The 19,167-nt window shown below is 41.9% G+C and overlaps 1 protein-coding gene across 3 annotated transcripts in view; it reads right to left on the bottom strand.

Moving 5' to 3' along the window:
* SPPL2A (signal peptide peptidase like 2A) overlaps window positions 1–14,574 on the bottom strand; it is a 52,906-nt gene extending 38,332 nt beyond the window's left edge. The window contains exons 1-4 of one of the 3 annotated variants that reach the window (XM_034783416.1): window positions 14,327–14,574; window positions 8,918–9,037; window positions 5,141–5,326; window positions 4,258–4,347 (exon numbers count right to left, since the gene is read on the bottom strand). In XM_034783416.1, coding sequence (XP_034639307.1) covers window positions 4,258–4,347; window positions 5,141–5,326; window positions 8,918–9,037; window positions 14,327–14,389 — 459 coding nt within the window. In that variant the 5' untranslated portion in view covers window positions 14,390–14,574. The remainder of the gene's footprint in view (window positions 1–4,257; window positions 4,348–5,140; window positions 5,327–8,917; window positions 9,038–14,326) is intronic. The other 2 variants (XM_034783415.1, XM_034783417.1) reach the window with 2 other exon arrangements.
* Window positions 14,575–19,167: the final 4,593 nt, after the last annotated feature.

The following is a 19,167-nucleotide window of genomic DNA, read 5'->3' as shown; positions in this document are numbered from 1 at the left end:
CCGTTTTGAGGCAATTGGCAGCGGGCACGGGAGGGCATAAAGGTTACAGCGTCTGAAATCTACATACTAGTTCACTATATAACATCATGTAAGGTCTCCAGCAAAAGACCTGTGTCATACTGGTCATCATAATGATTATGAGATGTATGTTCAGCAAATATGTGAGGAGTTATGTATATATACTAACAATTATGCTCTAAGTTTGTGAGTTAATGCAGGTCACCAAAAGGTGATCCACGCACTGCCATCAGGGAGCTGGAAAGAGAGGAATGCTTCTCTTTCTCTGGCTGGTCATGTGCAAACTGAGTTTTGTATGGTTCACAATGGATGCCCATTTATAGTCTGAGCAAAATGCTAGTCAACAGATTGCAGGCACTGCAGTAAAAAACAAAAACAGCAGGGGTTACCCCATTTGGGATTAAAGACAATGATTTTTTGGAACTACATCTGGGAAGCAGATCAAGCCCAAGTTATCCTTCACCAGGGGGAGGCAGGCTGCCAGTGTGCTTTGCCTCATGAAAGAAGGGTCTTGGCCATCCTGGTCACACTGTAACAAGGACTTTAGGTTAAGCAGTATCTTATTAGACAAGAAGGCATCTTGTTAGTTGAGTTTAGGCTTTAGAATGCTTGTTATGATTTTCTCTTATATGGAACCCTTTCCATACAAGAATATTCGGAATATTTCTGTTTGCTACCATATCAATCTCTGTTCTTTGTTAAAAAAGACTTGTTTATAAATAAAGAAAATTACAAGTTAAGTGCTGTATATTGAGCAGAGCTTTGTTCTAAGGTGCAACTAGTAAGCTGTGGACAGGGCCGGCTCCAGACACCAGCGGAGGAAGCAGGTGCTTGGGGCGGCCAATGGAAAGGGGCGGCACATCTGGGTCTTTGGCAGCAAGTCCCTCAGTGCCTCTCAGAGGGAAGGACCACCCACCGAATTGCCGACAAAGAATGAAACAGCGCGGTAGAGCTGCCACCGAAGTGCCGCCCATCGCGGCATTATCTTCCCTCCCCCCTCTCCCTTCGCTGCTTGGGGTGGCAAAAAAGCTGGAGCCAGCCCTGGCTGTGGAGTACTGTTCCCTTGGGAACAGCAGGCCTGGTAATTCTGTGAGTGTCCAGGGCAAGGGGCTGAACACCATAGGGAGATGCTTGAAGGACTCGGGGGTTGGAGTGTACCTATAGCATGTTGGTGTGCATGACAGACAGCGGAGCCCACATGGGTTGAGAACACTTGTGTTGCTGTGGCTGTGACGGTCAAGCAGCTGATCCCTGGCAGACACATACACGGTTTCCTCACACTAAGAGCAGGTGGTAGCAAGGTGCCTCCCAACCTTGGGTAACCCAGAAAGTGTCACATTGTGGAATCTGGAACTACTAGGGGGTGGATTAATGCAAAATCCCAATGCTGTTATGCAGATACCCAGCTGCTGAAGCTTCGCTGCTAAAGGAAAGGGGCACTGACTAGTTTTACCTGTTTCAGGAGGCCTGGGAAACAAAGGCCCCAAAACCATGTAAAGCATTAGCCTGAACTGACTAAGCAGCCTTGATTTTGATCCAACAATGGACATAAACCTTTAACAAAGGGGGCAAACCTACTCAAAGGTTTGAAGGAATTTGACCTACTACATCCCCACATGGAAGTTGGGCGACCTCTGGTAAACTCAGTATGTGTTTAGACTGTTTATTGTTTTGTTATAGGTTTTCTGTGTAACGGTTTTGTCCTAAAATAAGTGTACTGTGCTCTGTGAAAACTGGTTTGGCCACTGTCATTGCTCCTAGAGAAAGAGAGTGAACTGAAGGTGCTGAGCTAGGTCAGACCTGCTGGGATAATCACAGTGAATTGCAGGGGGACTGCAGCCTAAATTCCAGATCTGAGGGGATAGGGCACAGGTCTCTGCCCAGAGAGAGGTGACAGAAGCCTGAGACCTAAGGGGGCAGCCATACAGCAGACCACAGCGTGGATCTGAGGTGCTGTTACCCTGAAACTGTAACGTTATATACTTATAATGAATTGATATAGTAGGATAACAGCATTTTCCACCGCAATGCAGGAGACATAGACCTGGAAGCAACCTATAATTCATGCTGTGGGAGTACACTAGGCCCGCCAAGGAGGGATGATACTATTTCTTGACCCCTTAAACAACTTGAGAAGTTGTACACCTGGCCCATGTACCTGTTAGTCCACTATAATATATTTAGTGCTGTCAAAGTAATCTGAACTGTACAAAAACAAGCAGACACAAAAGGAGGAAGCTGCAGTAGTAAAACATAACCATGGCATGGAAAAGAAATTCTGCAAGGGAACACAGAAGGACAGACATATCAGAGATGATGCAGAGGAAGAGCAAACAGATTTGTGAATAGCCTGGATCTGGGAGAAGAACAAGAAACCGAACATGACAAGCAAGTTTGGCCACAGGGAATACAGTAACTCCTCGCTTAACGTTGTAGTTATGTTCCTGAAAAATGCGACTTGAAGTGAAACGATGTTAAGCAAATCCAATTTCCCCATAAGAATGAATGTAAATAGGAGGGGTTAGGTTCCAGGGAAATAAATATATATATATATATATACACACACACACACACACACACACATACATATATATATATATACATACATATACACACACACACACACACACAGTATAAGTTTTAAACAAACAATTTAATACTGGTACACAGCGATGATGATTGTGAAGCTTGGCTGAGGTGGTGAAGTCAGAGGGTGGGATATTCCTCAGGGAATGCCTTACTGCTAAATGATGAACTAGCAATCGGCTGAGCCCTCAAGGCTTAACACATTATTTTTAATGTAGCCTCACACTCTACAAGGCATTATGAATGGAGGAGGGGAGACAGCATGACAGACCGAGACAGAGAGACACACACACACACACACACACACACAGTGTGTCAGAGAGAGAGAGATGCGCATTGCCCCTTTAAGTACACTGCCTTTTTAAATAGATCAGCAAGTTGAGACAGCAGCTCCTGCCAGCAAGCTCCCTCCATCCTGAGCCCTGCCGTGTGTCCCCCCTGCTCTTTGGAAATGGGGTAAGCGGGGTGCAGGAGGAGGAAGGAGGGGGACACCCTGACATTAGCCCTCCTTTCCTCCCCCGCACAGCAAGCAGGAGGCTCCAGAGAGCAGCTCCAAGGCAGAGGGCAGGAGCAGCACATGGCAGTTGAGGGAGGGACAGCTGAACTGCCAGCAATTGATAGCCTGCTGGGTGGCTGCTGCACAGGGAACTTAGGGGGGCTGCCAGTCCACCCTGGTTCCAAGCCCCCACCAGCAAGCTCCAACAGGCTGCTCTTCCTGCAAACAGTGGACAAAGCAGGCGGCTGCCAGACATTGGAGCATTGTGCAACTTTAAACAAGCATGTTCTCTAATTGATCAGCAACGTAACAATGAACTTACATTAACCAAGACGACTTTAAGTGAGGAGTTACTGTACAGTGGAGTTGCCAGTGGAGATGAGGAAGGGAGGATTCAATAGTGAATGAATGGAGTGTGCTAGCAACATATTGATGATTATTTTACTTTCTATTCAAGAAATATCACAAATTTCAGAAAAATATAATCTCAATTATCTGAACATGAAGGGGCATTGAATACATTTGGAAATCTGAAGTAACTTTTGATGCAGTTAATAGAACTCAGGAAAATTACCTTGTTTTGAATTACTGAGCTTCAGATAATCAAGGTTGTATATAACATGAAAGAAAAGTCAACTGCTATCTGTTATTGGAACATTAGTATTATATATTGCATTGTCACACTATAATAAAAGTAATTCACATGTAATGTTTGTTTTGTCCTATACAGTATCCCATATGTCAAAAGGAAGAGTTGCTGGCTATTGGTCATGACATTTTCAGTTCTATATTCTCTTCTAATTCAGTGTCAGTCTTTTTCTAATCTGTACATTTCAATAAAGTGTAAAAACAGATCCCAGTGCATGAACAAATGGACAACTGAAATAAAGTCTGCTCTATACTATAAGCTGAAGGAACACTCTTACAGATTAGCCTGAAAGAGTCAAAGAGCAAGTTACTGCTTTCATGACTGAAATCTCAATCTCCTTTCTCTGAAAATGAAGATAGAAGACAGATATTGTCTAAACACTTGACTCAATGAAAAAATATAAACATGCATGCCTAACTGGGCACTACCTGATAAATGATAGATCCTAAATGTAATTATGAAAAAAAATTATAAAATACTGTAATCATTTATGATTTGTGTCACTTACCTGCTGCATATCCATTATATCATTATATCTTACAAGAGCAACTGGAATGGTTACATTTTGTACATCAGTCTTGTTACCTGAAAGAGAAGACTAAAACAAAAAACCAATATGAGAGGACTTGATAGCGTATTTGCAGAACTCAACTCTATATGCAAATTATCCTCTGAATGCCAGTATTTATGTTCACAAACAAAAATCAGCAGACACGATTCAAAGCTATAGAGAAAAACTCTCCGACATTTTACGGAAAACTATGCTACAGACACTGAAAGGCTGACATTAGAGACCCAGAGATGTTCTGGTAAATGTCTTATGATTTTATGTAGATAATCAAAACTCAATAGTTTGACTCTGATAACCCACCTTTTAGAACAAGTTTAACTCAGTTTTTTTAAACTAACAATTATTAATGATGATACACTATTAATATTGTATTTTGCTGTATAGAAATGTATTTGCGCAAACTGCAAATGCAAGAATATGTACATACAAAGCTATCCAATATTTTAAAAGAGCAAGAAAAATAGGACATGCATGTCTGGCAAAGTGATAAGACATGATCTAAAAGAACTGTTCTTATCTTGCAGTTGTTACTGTCAATTTTTCTCTTTTTGTTCTTCTGTATTAGTTGATATTTTAAGTGATTTTGTTTTCTGTAGCAATGATTGTGTACAGGTACTGGATTATATTAATGCTTAATAAAATGTAAAATTTTCACTTAAAAGATTATGCAACTAAAATTAGTAGAAAATAACAAAGATAACCCTTTTCATCTAGTAGTTTGAGTATATAAAATAGATGACCACAGAGGTCAAAATACAATAAATGCAACTAAGACAATGTCACTTTAACAAAGATTAAGCCATAGAATGTTAGAACTTACTAGACCAGTTTTACTGGCAATCAGCAGTATTTTAGCACCATGACTTTGAGCAGTTCTCGCTTTATCCACAAATGTGCAGTTTCCCCTCATCACTACAACTGCCTTGTCCTTTATTACAAGAGTAGAAGGAACTTCAGAATTACTGCAGAACACTTTGGAGGTCAAGTTCTCCAAAGTACTGGAAGCCTATAAAAATCAAAAGTTATATAAAAGTTAAAACTAAAAATCAAAGATTAGTTTCCAATATGGTTTCTCCCATTTATTTATAATCACAAAAACATGTATTTACAGGGAGTAAATAGACCTACTAAGAAATATAATGGGATAGTTGACTCAGCAATGTGGACTCAAAATAGGAAATCAGTAGGGGGAGAGGAATAAACTTTCTGGGACATGTTCATGTGGGTTCGTTGCAATACGAAGATCACAAAAACAATTTAAAAAGTATAGAAATAAGCAACTAAGTATATTTGAGATTTCTGAACCAGTCCTAACCGTTTTACAGCCTATTCCAAGGCCAATGCTACTCTGTAAACTAGTCTTCAGAATAGGTTTATGATAAGCAGCAGACAGAAACTCTCTAAAGAATCCAACTATGTCATACACAAGTTTCACCAGCCAAAGAAGCAGTGACTCAGATACATATCCAAATTCTGGTTCTCTTGCAACACTCACACCAAGACAGTAGGCTAGCCCTAAAACAAAGTACTAGTAGTTTAAATAATTTTTCTGTATATTTAATTTTAGTTTTAAAAACATTTATTAAGTCCTATTTAAAAAAAAAGCTGTTTTCTTTGGCTAGTCAAGTTATGTTTGGCACAGTAGGTCCTTGACAGAAAAAATGGCTGTTACACTTCCCCTGGTTTTGTACAGAGTCAGCCTTGTTTATGAATCATAGAATATCAGGGTTGGAAGGGACCTCAGGAAGTCATCTAGTCCAAACCAGGACCAATCCCCAGACAGATTTTTGCCCCAGATCCCTAAATGGCCCTCTCAAGGATTGAACTCACAACCCTAGGTTTAGCAAGCCAATCAAGGGAAAGAATATTTCTCTTGATTATTTCCAAACCTATAGCATTTACCAATCACATCAAGGGTAGCAAAAGGAAAGGAAAAAAAAACGCTTTAACATATATATGTGGGATTTTTCTAATCTTGGCTCAAGGAGAAGTTTTGACCAAGAGTAAGGCATGGCGATATAAATTCCAAATAATGATTAAAATACTGCCACCTGAAAACCCATTTGCAATTAAATATATTTTAACATTTTACCCAAATGCACATGCTGATCAATATTGGCAATTCTTGTTTTAAACAGATCAAGTTCTAAAATAAGGTGTATTCCATACAAAATCACTTCACTCAAAGTGTCTCCAAGAACACTTAACTAAAATATTTTTAAAATCTAGTTCATTTTTCTCCATTTTGGTATTTATTTTTTTGAGATTCATTCAGTCTGGACAACAAAAGTCAATTACACTTTCTTTTATAACCATTTTAAACTTTTTTTTGCCAAGAACTGACTTGATACTAAAATATCAGAGTTATGAACACTTGGGGAGTAGATGAGTGTTTAAATCTAAACATGAAACTTTGCTGATTTTTATTTCTCTCAACTTTCATTAATGCATTTCAATATTAGGCTTTGAAATTTGGTGTCTAAACAGCATGACAATATCATTTGGGATATTGTGGAAGTTGGGCTTACTCTTAAATATATATTCACAGTGCTAAATTTAAAAAAAATCTTTTTTATGATTATTTTTGACAGCAAATAAGCAGTGGCACCCATTTAGAAGTTATCCTAATGAGAACATAGAACATAAGAACGGCCATAGTGGGTCAGACCAATGGTTCACCTAGCCCAGTATCCTATCTTCTGACAGTTGCCAGTGACAGGTGCCCCAGAGGGAATGAACAAAACAGGTAATCATCAAATGGTCCATCCCCTGTTGCCCACTCCCAGCTCCTATTGATGGATCTATCCTCCAGGAACTTATCTAGTTCTTTTTTCTTCGCCAACCTGAAGTCCCAGTCTTTTTAATCTCTCCTCATACAGAAGCTGTTCCATACCCCTAATCATTTTAGTTGCCCTTCTCTGTTCCTTTTCCAATATATCTTTCTTGAGATGAGGCAACCAGATTTGCATGCAGTATTCAAGATGTGGGTATACCATGAATTTATATAGAGGCATTATGATATTTTCTGTCTTATCTGTCTCTTTCCTAATGGTTCTTAATATTCCGTTAGCGTTTTTGACTGCCACTGCACATTGAGCAGATGTTTTCAGAGAACTATCCACAATGACTCCAAGATCTGTTTCTTGAGTGGTAACATCTAATTTAGACCCCATCATTTTGTATGTCTAGTACAGATTATGTTTTCCAATGTGCATTACTTTGCATTTATCAATACTGAATTTCATCTGCCATTTTGTTGCCCAGTTACCCAGTTTTGTGAAATCCCTTTGTAACTCTTTGCAGTCTGCTTTGGACTTAACTATCTTAAGTAATTTTGTATCATATGCAAATTTTGCCATCTCATTGTTTACCCCCTTTTCAGATAGTTTATGAATATGTTGATCAGTATTTGTCCCAGTACAGACCCCTGGGGGATACCACTATTTACCTCTCTCCGTTATGAAAACTGACCATTTATTCCTATCCTTGGTTCCTATCTTTTTATCAGTTACTGATCCATGAGAAGACCTTCCCTCTTATCCCATGACTGCTTAATTTGCTTAAGAGCCTTTGGTGAGGGACATTGTCAAAGGCTTTCTGAAAGTCTAAGTACACTATATCCACTGGATCGCTCTTCTCCATGTTTGTTGACTCCCTCAAAGAATTCTAATAGATAGGTGAGGCATGATTTCCCTTTACAAAAGCCATATTGACTTTTGCCCAACAAATTGTGTTCATCTATGTGTTTGATAATTCTGTTCTTTATTACAGTTTCAACCAGTTTGGCTGGTACTGAAGTTAGGCTTACCAGCCTGTAATTGCTAGGATCGCCTCTGGAACCTTTTTTAAAAATTGGTGGTCACATTAGCTATCCTCTAGGCATCTGGGACAGAAATTGATTTACATGATAGGTTACATACCACAGTTAGTAGTTCTGCAATTTCATATTTGAGTTCCTTCAGAACTCTGGGTGAATATCATCTGGTCCTGGTGATTTACTACTGTTAAATCTATCAATTTGTTCCAAAACCTCCTCTAATGACATCTCAGTCTGGAACAGTTCCTCAGATTTGTCACCTAAAAACAATGGCTCAGGTGTGGGAATCTCCCTCACATCTCTGCAGTGAAGACTGATGCAAAGCATATTTAGTTTCTCTGCAATGATTTTATCTTCCTTGAGTGCTCCTTTAAGAACTTGATCGTCCAGTAGCCCCACTGATTGTTTAGCGAACTTCCTGCTTCTGATGTACTTAAATTTTTTGATGTTAGTTTTTGAGTCTTTGACTAGTTGCTCTTCAAATCTTTTTTTGGCCTTCCTAATTATACCTTTAAAAATGACTTGCCAGAGTTTATGCTCCTTTCTATTTTCCTCAATAGGATTTAGCTTCCAATTTTTAAAGGATGCCTTTTTGCCTCTAACCGTTTCTTAGTTGTTTAGCCACGGTGGCACTTTTTTGGTCCTCTATGTTTTTTAATTTGGGGTATACATTTAACATAGCATTGATTTTACTCAGTAATTTCTCCTAGAAATTCCACTTGATCCAAAACTGTTCTTGGTTTTATAATTCTTAGACAGTATAGCTACGTAACTACTTACAATGTTATCCAGGGTATTTGGAAGAGATACCCATGAAGGATTGTAACTTATGCAGTAATCCTTTGTTAATGGGGGTATCCCATTTCCAGAAGCGTGCAGGATTCCCTCCTGTGCATTTACCTACAATATGAAGTTTCTGCATTAGACAACACCGTTTACACTATCAGTGGACAAATAATATTCTTCTAAATAAGAATAGGACAACTTAAAAGTTTCAATAGCCAAAAAAAGAAATGGAACAGGTAATAAGATTAACCTTGACAACTTGGTTTTGATTCTGTAATGCAGGTAGAAAAGTGGAAAACTGATCAGAGTTTGCATGGCTAATCATAGCAAGGAAACAGTGATGCTCAAGTACATTTCAGATGCAGCATATTCATTTTAAACACACACACACACACACTGTGAAGAGCAACCTAAAGAGATAGAAACCTCCAGGAAAGCATTCTTACATTCTAAAGACAAGATTTTACATTCCCTTTAAACTGGAAAAAAGGTTATTAAAAACACAACTGATATAGCCAGCATAGGGGATGTGGTGTACAAATTTATATTACAAGTCATGGGCTCCATCTTAAATACCTTCTCTCATGTGCATAGTCCTCACTGGGAATGCTCATATAAATTTACTTTTGTGACCAGTAGATGTATGATTAAGCCTTATGTTTTTCCTGGAGTTACAGCAATTCTAAAGATTCAGTCTTGGCTTGGAAGTTTTGATTTGCTGGTTGGTTCGGGGGAGTTTTTCTTTTCTTTTCTTTTTTTTTTGTGGGAGAGAAGGGAGGATAAACACAGCACCCCATATTTGATTTAAATTTTAAACTTAATTCTAAATTGTGGGAATACTTGGTTGCAAATTATTTGGGCACCTGTAAATCAAAGAAGCTATTTTATACAGGGTGGATTTGATTTAGTCAGGAAGACTCGATTTAATCATGGATTTCTACATAAAAGTGCATGCTTGTTGGTTGATATAATGATTGTTTGGTTATTTCATTTACCAAAGGTAACTGACGCAGATATTTATGAAGTCATTGGGAGGTGAATTATCTTCAATTCAACAGGTTAATCAATAATATTTGGAGGATTTTCTGGCCATGCTGTATTAGGAGGAGATCACTAGACAGACATTTAAATTGTTTTATTTAACTACAACAACAACGTTATGTATTCTGGATTTTTTTCTTCAACAGCAAACATATAATATTTTAACAAAACCAGCATATGAATTTTTGAATTTAGTTAAACATTCAAGCTTTTGAAACTTTTTGAAACTTTGCACTTTTAGAGAGAGATAAGGGATTGACTGTGTACACAAATTTGCAGAGGAACAGTAGGGTTGAGGTCTGTTATTTCTCACCTCTATATATTTAAAAACATTTTTGCTGTTAACAAGCATGTTATCTCTGGAGACACAAATCCACAGTTTGAGAACTGCAAAACTAAGCATCTTGGATGGTATCTTCTAGACCGGGGTGGGCAAACTATGGCCCACAGGCCGGATCTGGGCCGTCAGCCGTTCTAAGCCGGCCCTCGAGCTCCCGCTGGGGAACGGGGTCTGGGGCTTGCCCCGCTCCGGCACTCCAGCCGGGAAGCAGGGTTGGCAGCCGCTCCACACGGCTCCCAGAAGCTGTGGCATAACCCCCCATTCGACACTCCAGCCGGGGAGCAGGGTCGGGGGCCGCTCCATGCAGCTCCCGGAAGCTGTGCATGGCCCCCCTCTGACGCACCAATGGGAGCTGCAGGGGCGGTGCCTGCGGACAGGGCAAGGTGCAGAGTCACCTGGCTGTGCAGCCACGTAGGAGCCAGAGAAGGGACATGCCACTGCTTCCAGGAGCCTCTTGAGGTAAGCACCGCCTGGAGCCTGCACCCCTGAGCCTCGTCCCATGCCCCACCCCCTGCCCTAGCCCTGATCCCTCTCCCACCCTCTGAACCCCTCACCCCTGATCCCCAGCCCCAACCCAGAGCCTGCACCCCCAACTGGAGCCTGCATCCCTTCCCACACCCCATTCCCCTGCCCCAGCCTGAAGCCCCCTCTTGCACCCCGAACTCCTCATTTCTGGCCCCACCCCAGAGCCTGCACCCCCAGCCGGAGCCCTCACCCCCTCCTGCACGCCAACCCCAATTTTCTGAGCATTCATGGCCCCCCATACAATTTCTATTCCCAGATGTGGCCCAGAGGCCAAAAAGTTTGCCCACCCCTGTTCTAGACTGAGCACTGAATCCCATTGGGAAGACAGAAACATTAACCTAAATAATCTATACAGAAGCTCTTGGAGCCCCATAAGATTGGGTCCCTAATCCATGTACTATTGGAACTCATTTACAAAACTTTTCTTAAACATTACATGAATATATTGTCTCATACTACAAAATTAGAATTTATAATCCCTATTCCATAATGAGATATCAAAAAAATCTGATTTAAAGAAAAAAATCCATTTTTAAAATTTTTTTTTAAATCGTTGATTTTTATCCATCCTGATTTTATAGGATTTTTAAGACAGGATTTTATAGTTTATACCATAATGTAATCCTTGTGAGTGTGTGTGCAGGCACAGAATTAAAGAAAAATTAAGATGCTAACGTCTGAAAACTGATTTCTGAAAGTGGTCAGTAACCAAATTTCATAATAATATTCTGATATAGCACTTTTCACCTGTATTTCTCAAAGCTGGCCACTAACTGACAGAGACAAAGAAGAACTCCAGCTGTGGACATGTTATTGTATGGCAATTCCTATAATTATGTTTTGGCAAGATTGTTGGAGGGGCACATTAGAGGATGGATTCTGAAACTATATTTATTATAAATACTTAAAAGCCTTTTTTTTAAGTTAAATTCTTAATTCCCCAGTTTGATACATACTTGATTAAATATAAAACAAATGCAGACTCATAAAATAGTCAGGTACTATATGAATTTGTCCACAATAAAGGAAATATGTAACATTTCTTTTCCATGTTCCAGAAAAAGATCTATAATTTAAAAAAATTATATCTAGAAGGTGACTAATGAAAGGAAAGGCGTCATTGCTTGTTTCAGTTAGGTGTTACCAGAAGAAAGTAATTGACTGGGAACTAAGGGAAATTAGGCCATAATTTAAAGCTGGTCATCTTGACTTTTCTTGAAAGAGGCACTTACCTTAACATCAGGAATGAATTAATAGAGCAAAAGGAGTCGGCGAGCCCTGTTGTAGGTTTTAGATTTTTTTGTTATCTGCCAGGTATAGACTTAAGCAATATTAATAACCGAGAGGTAGAAAAAGAGACGCTTGGAATTTGATGCCTGCCATGTATATAGGAAGTTCACTAATAGCTTGTATTTCTCTGTGATCTTCTTTGAAAGGCATTAACCATCTCCTATAGCAAACAAGACCTTGGGATAAAAGGAGAAAATAAGCAAGAGGTGCTCCTGTGTGGTTGTTTCAGAGTTCTAGGTCTGTCTTGTTTGAATGGCAAAAATTCTTATTAAAAGCAACCCATTTTATCAGGCTCTGAGAGTGAACATCTGCTCACAAAGCAAAGTGTGAAAATAGCCACAGTTTGTTAGTATTTTAAATGTACAGTCCTTCAGTTACTAGATAAAGTTAAGACAGATTTTGAAGAGTTATTTCATGATTTATAATAAGCAAAAGAAATGCCAATCTTTACCTCTTAAACTAAGCCCATTCATCTAAAAATATAAACTCCTGGCAATTAAAAGTCATGATATTAATCATCTTACTTCGAATGGAGACAGGAGCGAGTCTGAGCAGCAAGAACTAGAGGCTTTCACATTAGCCCCTTCCATTATTGGAACTTTCTTGTGTATGAATGAGAGAGGTATAAATAAATATGGTGTTATGAAAGTTGCAGTGCTAATTTTTCATAAGTAGTAATCTTTTTTCTAAACAAGTGATCACTTGTTCTTCAACACTACACTACATTGTTTTGCTAAACGTTCCCAACACTGCTATCACCATTTAACGTCCATTAGCAGTAGCCATAGTTTCATTGTTAATGTATACAGGCTCTAGGTGACCGCCAGTGTTTTAAGCATGTTGCATAATCCTACTAAGAGCATGTCAATACAACACTATACTTAAAACACCAGCTATACTAAGGTGCCTGCTGTGGATCTGGTAAGAAGCAACAATAGGTATGTTTATAAAGTTTCCTCCTGTTGGAGGAGGCCAATCAGCACTGACCTATGGATAGAATGGACCTCAAAAGATCGGATGTGAGGTTAGGAAGCATCTGAAAGTTTGCATATTTATCTAACATTTTTCTGACCTTTAGTCTGCAGAGTTGGACTGGAAATACCCTGACAATTCAGGCCCAGCTAGAAATACTACCAGGATGGCCTCTGTCATAATGTTTAAAGCAGTTTTACTTCTGATCCCGGACAGGAACTGGAAAACCCAAAAGAGCCAATCCATCTTTTTCAGACAGACATTTCAGATCTTCAACAAAACAAGCTGTGATTGAGTTTGGTTTTGAAAGTGAGCAGAGTTCCCAACAGGGGAGAAAATGACTGGTTCTCATCACAACCAGTTTGCCAGCTGGGATAGAAAGACACCTTTTGCACACAGCAGAATCGACACAGAGTCATATTAGCTCACACAAGCAGTCCTACACCCAAACCCATTCACACCAGCCCACATGACTAGGACCCATGTCCACTACTACCTCATCACCCTACTCCACAATCTTGCAATTGTGACCTGCAGCTCACACTGTACAGTCCAGGACTGTGAACTCAACCATGCTCCATATGATGCCAACCAACCTCGCCTCAACATGACATCATGCTACACCCCTCCCCCAGGTCTACCACCCCAGCCCCACACTGCATCTCCCCTCACAGACCCCTGCTAGCCCTTGTCCCCGTTCTCCCTTCCCCAGCTCTCGCACCCCCCTCCGCTCTTCCCACAACCCCCTGCCAGCCCTCATCCCCCACAGCTCCACCTCTCTCCCACAGTCCTCGCCCCCACAGTCCCCTGTCGACTCTCGCCCCCCACTTTCCCACATCCCCTGCCAGCCGTTGCCCCGCCCCCTTCCCTGCCACTACACCAGCCCTCGCCTCCCCATACAGCTCCAGCTCTCTCCCACAGCCCTCACCCCCCTCTTCCCACAGCCCCCTGCCGGTGCCCTCACCACCACCACCAGCTCCTCCCCCCCTAACGCCCCCCGCCTGCCCTCGCCCCCCTCCCCCACCCCCCCCCCCACTTCTCTCCCACAGCCCTTGCTCCCCTCTCTCCTCCCCACAACACCCTGGCGGCCCCGCCCCCCCGTTCCAGTTCTCCCCCACAGCCCTCCCCCCCCTCCGCTCCGGCTCACCCCCTAGTACCCTGCCGGCCCCGCCGACTGCCCTCCCCACGATCGCAGGGGCCGGCGGCCCAGCAGCGCCCGCACCGCAGCCCCTTACCCGCGGGAGCAGCAGGGCCCAGAGAGCGGCCCACAACAGCCAGGCGCGCCTCATCCCGCTCATCCTCCTCCGCCCGCCGGGGCAGCCGCCGGCACCGGCTCACCCTCCGCCAGCGGCCTTCCCGGACCCGCCACCGCCTGCACAGCGCCGCCAGCTAAGCTCCCCCGAGCGCGCGGCACTTCCTCTTCAGCCGGCTGGGTAGGAGGGGGCTGCCAGGGCGGACATGTGACCGCCCTTCCCCCGCTTCCGGGAGCACTGGGCAGCCTCCTCTTCCTGCTCCTGGGCAGGTTCTGTCCGGCAGCCAGCCCTCGTCCCACTCTGCCCGCCCATCCCCGTAGCGTCGGGCTGGCCTGAGCATGCCTTGCCCAGCAGGGGAGCGGGGCCCCGCACGGTCCTAGCCCTGCTGTTCCCCCTCCACCCCAACTCAGGACAAAGCTTTTAGGCGATGAGGGTGGGGATGACGGGGCCGGTCCTTGGTGAAGCAGGGCAGAACTGTTGTCCCTATTGCCCTCCAGCAAAGAGTTTGGCTGCTGCATTGCATTTCTAAGGCCCTGGACAAGGCCACCCCCCCCCCCCGCTTGCTACTGCCAAGGTGGCCCCTAGCTGGGCCCCAAAACGGGGCCCTCCCCCAATTGAGTGTTTCCCCCTTCTGACAACTGCAGCATCCCTCTGGAGTGTTGCTGCTGCAACATTAAAACAAGGAGCCTGTGGAGCATGCAAAGAGTGTGTGTATTGGCTTCAGTTTCTGTTGCCAAACATAGGACCCCCTGCTTGTTGCTGAGCTTGCAGGTGGCCTTCACTGCCCCCTCAAACACATATACACTCAGGCTAGGCTTTCTGTACTACCTTCCACACTTTGCCCCCTTCTGGAGGCTCCTTCCTTTACTGCTGTCTCTATACTCTCCTCCTGTAATTAGGGAAACAGCTGATGTGCCTCCCACTCCACACCATAGCTCTGTCTCCTCCTGTTTGATGCTTTTTTTAAAGTCCCAGCACTCAAGTAAGAACATGACATTCTCAGCTTTAATTTTTAAAGAATAAGTTTGTAACTCTATATCCCTCCAAGGATAATGGCATATTCCACTGGTTTCTTCGTGGGAGACTGATCTCTGTGTTTACTCCTTTTCCTGCCAAGGACAGAGCAGAAAGGGAAAGAGAAACTCTTTTCAAAGGCTTTGGTCAGCAAGTGTTGCTGTAGAATCCCACCAAAACTCACAAGGGCTGTGAAAGAGGCAGGGGTGCTGGAACAATTTGTATAGTGGGGGTGCTAAGAGCCATTGAACTAAACTAAACCCCATATATAATGGAAACCACTTCAAGCCAGGGGTGCAGCAGTACGCCTAGTTCCAGCACCTATGGAAAGAGGGAAGGCAAAAAAGTGAAACAACAGACAAAAATGTAAAAGGGGATTAAATTACACTCAGCACAGTGGGAGGGTGGGAAAATGGCTAGAGTTGGGAGGGTAGAGCACTTGGTATGAAATCAATCAGTCCATTGGCTCTTTGATGAAAATTGTTTTCATACTAGCCACTGGAGTGAGCCCACCAAGTCTTTACATAGAGCTTTGGATCAAGCTTGCAATGGTTCCAGAGGAACACAACTTTGGACACTAGTTTCCAACTCCAATTGCATATGAAATAGTGACCTAAAAATGACAAGCTCTGTTACCAATATTCCAAGCCATCAAGTCCCTGATGTATATCTCAGCGTGTGCTGCCTTTCCTTTGTGGCACCTGACAATTTCTGGATAATAAACTAATAGCCTGTCTGTTACTCATTTTTAATAGAACTGCTCTGAAACTCTTATTTATTCTTTATACATCACTATAGTTGTATGGAGCTAACCAAAACTGAAAACAAAAAGCCCAATCATGCAAGATGCTCAGCACCTGCCAAAGTGTGAGTCAAGGACACTTAGCACCTCTCAGCATCAGGCCCAAGATCCCTGTAATCTTTTCTGATGAGCATATATGACTCTTCATTAAACCCTGTTCAAATTTGATTCATCATATGGTAATGGGAACGATGACCGATGAAGGTAGAGATTTCTTTTATAGCAACAACACTGAAAAAAAACCAGGGAAAATCATTGATACGATCAGCTTGTATATTGGTTTCAAGAAGGTGAAGTAACTGGGGAACAAACTAACTAATGTATTCATGAACAAACAATGGTTATTAGTTGTTTTATGGGGGAAGGGGGAGAGGGAAGAGAGCTTGTGTGCATGTGATTTCCCCCTCATTGCATATGGTGGATTTAAAAACCAAATAGAAATAAAAATGTAGCATCCAGAGGCAATTCCCCACCCTATTGTTGCAAGTTTACAGTAAATCACATTTTGGCCCTAGGAACTTAAATCATCTTGAAATGTAATTCTGTAAATAATTACTATTTTGATCTACAGAAGTTCTTTTTACTTTGACTATGCCAAACAAGCATTTTTTCTCAGTAACATTCAGAACTTTGTTCCTGTGTCAGCAACAGCTAGACTGCAAGTGGTCCATTCTCCCATTTTAGCATGCTTAAACAGTGAGAAGTAATGAGACATTGCGACAGACTGACAATATCCTGAACAAACCTTATGGAATTAAAATAAACTGTACTGAATTAGGGTTAATACTGTTGGGGTACTTTGTATTAAAAATGCAATTGTGCAGGTGGTGTTGTGGCATTATATGTACCTTCTCTAGTAGGGAGGGGGGTGGTAATGAACTTCCTCCATTATCAGCCTTTGAAATCATTCCCCCTGGAAAAATATGGATGTATGACTTGTTCAAACTGGATTTTCTAGAGATCATGTGTTTCTAAAAGGTATACTCTAGGAATTATTTTGGGGAAATTCTATGGCCTGTCTTATACAGGAAGTCAGACTAGATGATCACAATGGAACCTTCTGGCCTTGGAATCTATGAATTTATTTTGTTGAAGAATCTAGGTGGTTTCCATTCACATATTTTTGCTGGTATGTTGTAGTGCTGACTTTCTTACAAATGTCAGCTTTAACAAGGGAGATATTTTCAGGTACCAAAACCCACTCCTGATAATTATGAGTACATTTCAGATCAGGTTCTGGCCTTAGTTACAGCAGTGTAAACCCAGAGTAACCCTACTAGTTTCATTTTAAATCAGTGAGGCTATTCCCATTCACACAACTGTAACTGAGATCAGAATCTCTGTCCCTCTCTCTAAATAAGTAGAAAGATGATCCCCTTTGTGCTGGCAGTGGTAGTAGGTTAATATTTTTTAGGTCAGCCACCTGGCTAGGTACAGAAAAGCAATCCCAGAATTAAAGTAGAGCATACATATTCTTAATAAACTATTGATTATGTATGTAGATGAAGACATTCCAGCATTACCTCACTTATAGGAAAGTATGTTATTACTTTACCATCTTATGTGGAAATTAGCATTAAAGGGCATAACTTCAATGGGAGCTTTGCTTGAATAAGGAGTGGGCCTTTAGTAATAATCTACCCACATAACCTTTTTGCCTGTCCAGTTTAGTTTTATATAGAAGTATCATAGGTGAATTTAACATTAGTCAATGTAAAAAAATTTTAAAAATCTAGAAGAGCTTCTTGCTTACATTTTCATGACAATTATTTTAAAATACAATAGCCAAACCCTCTAGTAATTAGAATATTTGGACTACAGGTTTGAAGCCTGTAATTACTGAGACATTTTAGATAGGTGACTAGGGACACAGAGCTGGCCCTTGTGTACATAGACTGCTGCCTTCTACTAGACAGAATTTGAGCTACCAGGTGGGCGAGGTAATATCTTTTATTGGACCAATTTCTGTTGGTGAGAGAGAAGCTTTTGAGTCTTTCAAGTCTGGGAAACTTAATCAGACTGTCACAGCTAAATACAAGGTGGAACAGATTTGAGCAAAGTTCAGTTTGTTAAGTTTAGAAAGCATTTTATCTTTATTTTTCTTGTAACTATTTCTGACTTTAATACCTCATTACGTGTACTCACTTAAAATCTCTTTGTTATGAAATAAACTTGTTTTGTTCTTTAATCAGAAGTAATCCAGTGTTGTGAATTGTTTTGGTAACTTCATTTAAGGTGGCAAGCTGTTGAGTATTGATCCCCTTAGAGGGGCAACAGACCTAGTATATTTGGACTGTTCAGGAGAAGGCTGGACAGTGCAAAACATATTTTTGGGGGGAAAATTCAGGAGTGAGAATGTCTTGGGGTCACCCTGCAAATAGTAACAAAGCTGCTGGAAGCCAGTGTGGCTGGTATTTGCTGACACTCCGCTGGGGTCAGAACTGCTGGACCAAGACTGTGGCTTTACACAGACACTCAGGGTGTAACCTGCATGCTGGCAGGCTGATTATGAGTGACCCAAAGTTGGAAGTTACAACAGCGAAGGATTGTGAGGCAACCAAGGTTGCAGAATTGGAGCTAGTCACAAACAGATGTCACACTAACAGCTACAGGAGATTCTGCCTTAGCTGAAGTAGAAAGGACCTACACTTTTGGAGCAGACTTATAGCCTTTTGGTCACTTGTTTTCAGTGGCCATGGTGTATAACATGAACAACAGCCATGAAGTAGGCACTATGGGTAATTCCAATAAATAATATTAATAATACAGGGCCAGATGTGTTACAGTATTCATTAATGTCTTCAGGGCTGGATTACGGTAATCCAGGACCCAAGGCACACCATGGCATAAGGCCCTTCATGGCTCTGTCCATGTAGCCCGGTCTCTGGGCTGTGGTCCCACCCCTGACTTGGGAGTGGCAATAGCAATAGGTTCCCCCATCACTTCCCAGAGAGTGAGGGGCTGTGGTCTAGGATGCACATCCCTTGGGAGCAGCAGGTGTTCCCCC

The sequence above is a fragment of the Trachemys scripta genome, chromosome 10, assembly GCF_013100865.1.
Source record: "Trachemys scripta elegans isolate TJP31775 chromosome 10, CAS_Tse_1.0, whole genome shotgun sequence".
Lineage (NCBI taxonomy): Eukaryota > Metazoa > Chordata > Testudines > Emydidae > Trachemys > Trachemys scripta.
This window is presented reverse-complemented; position numbering and strand designations above follow the sequence as displayed.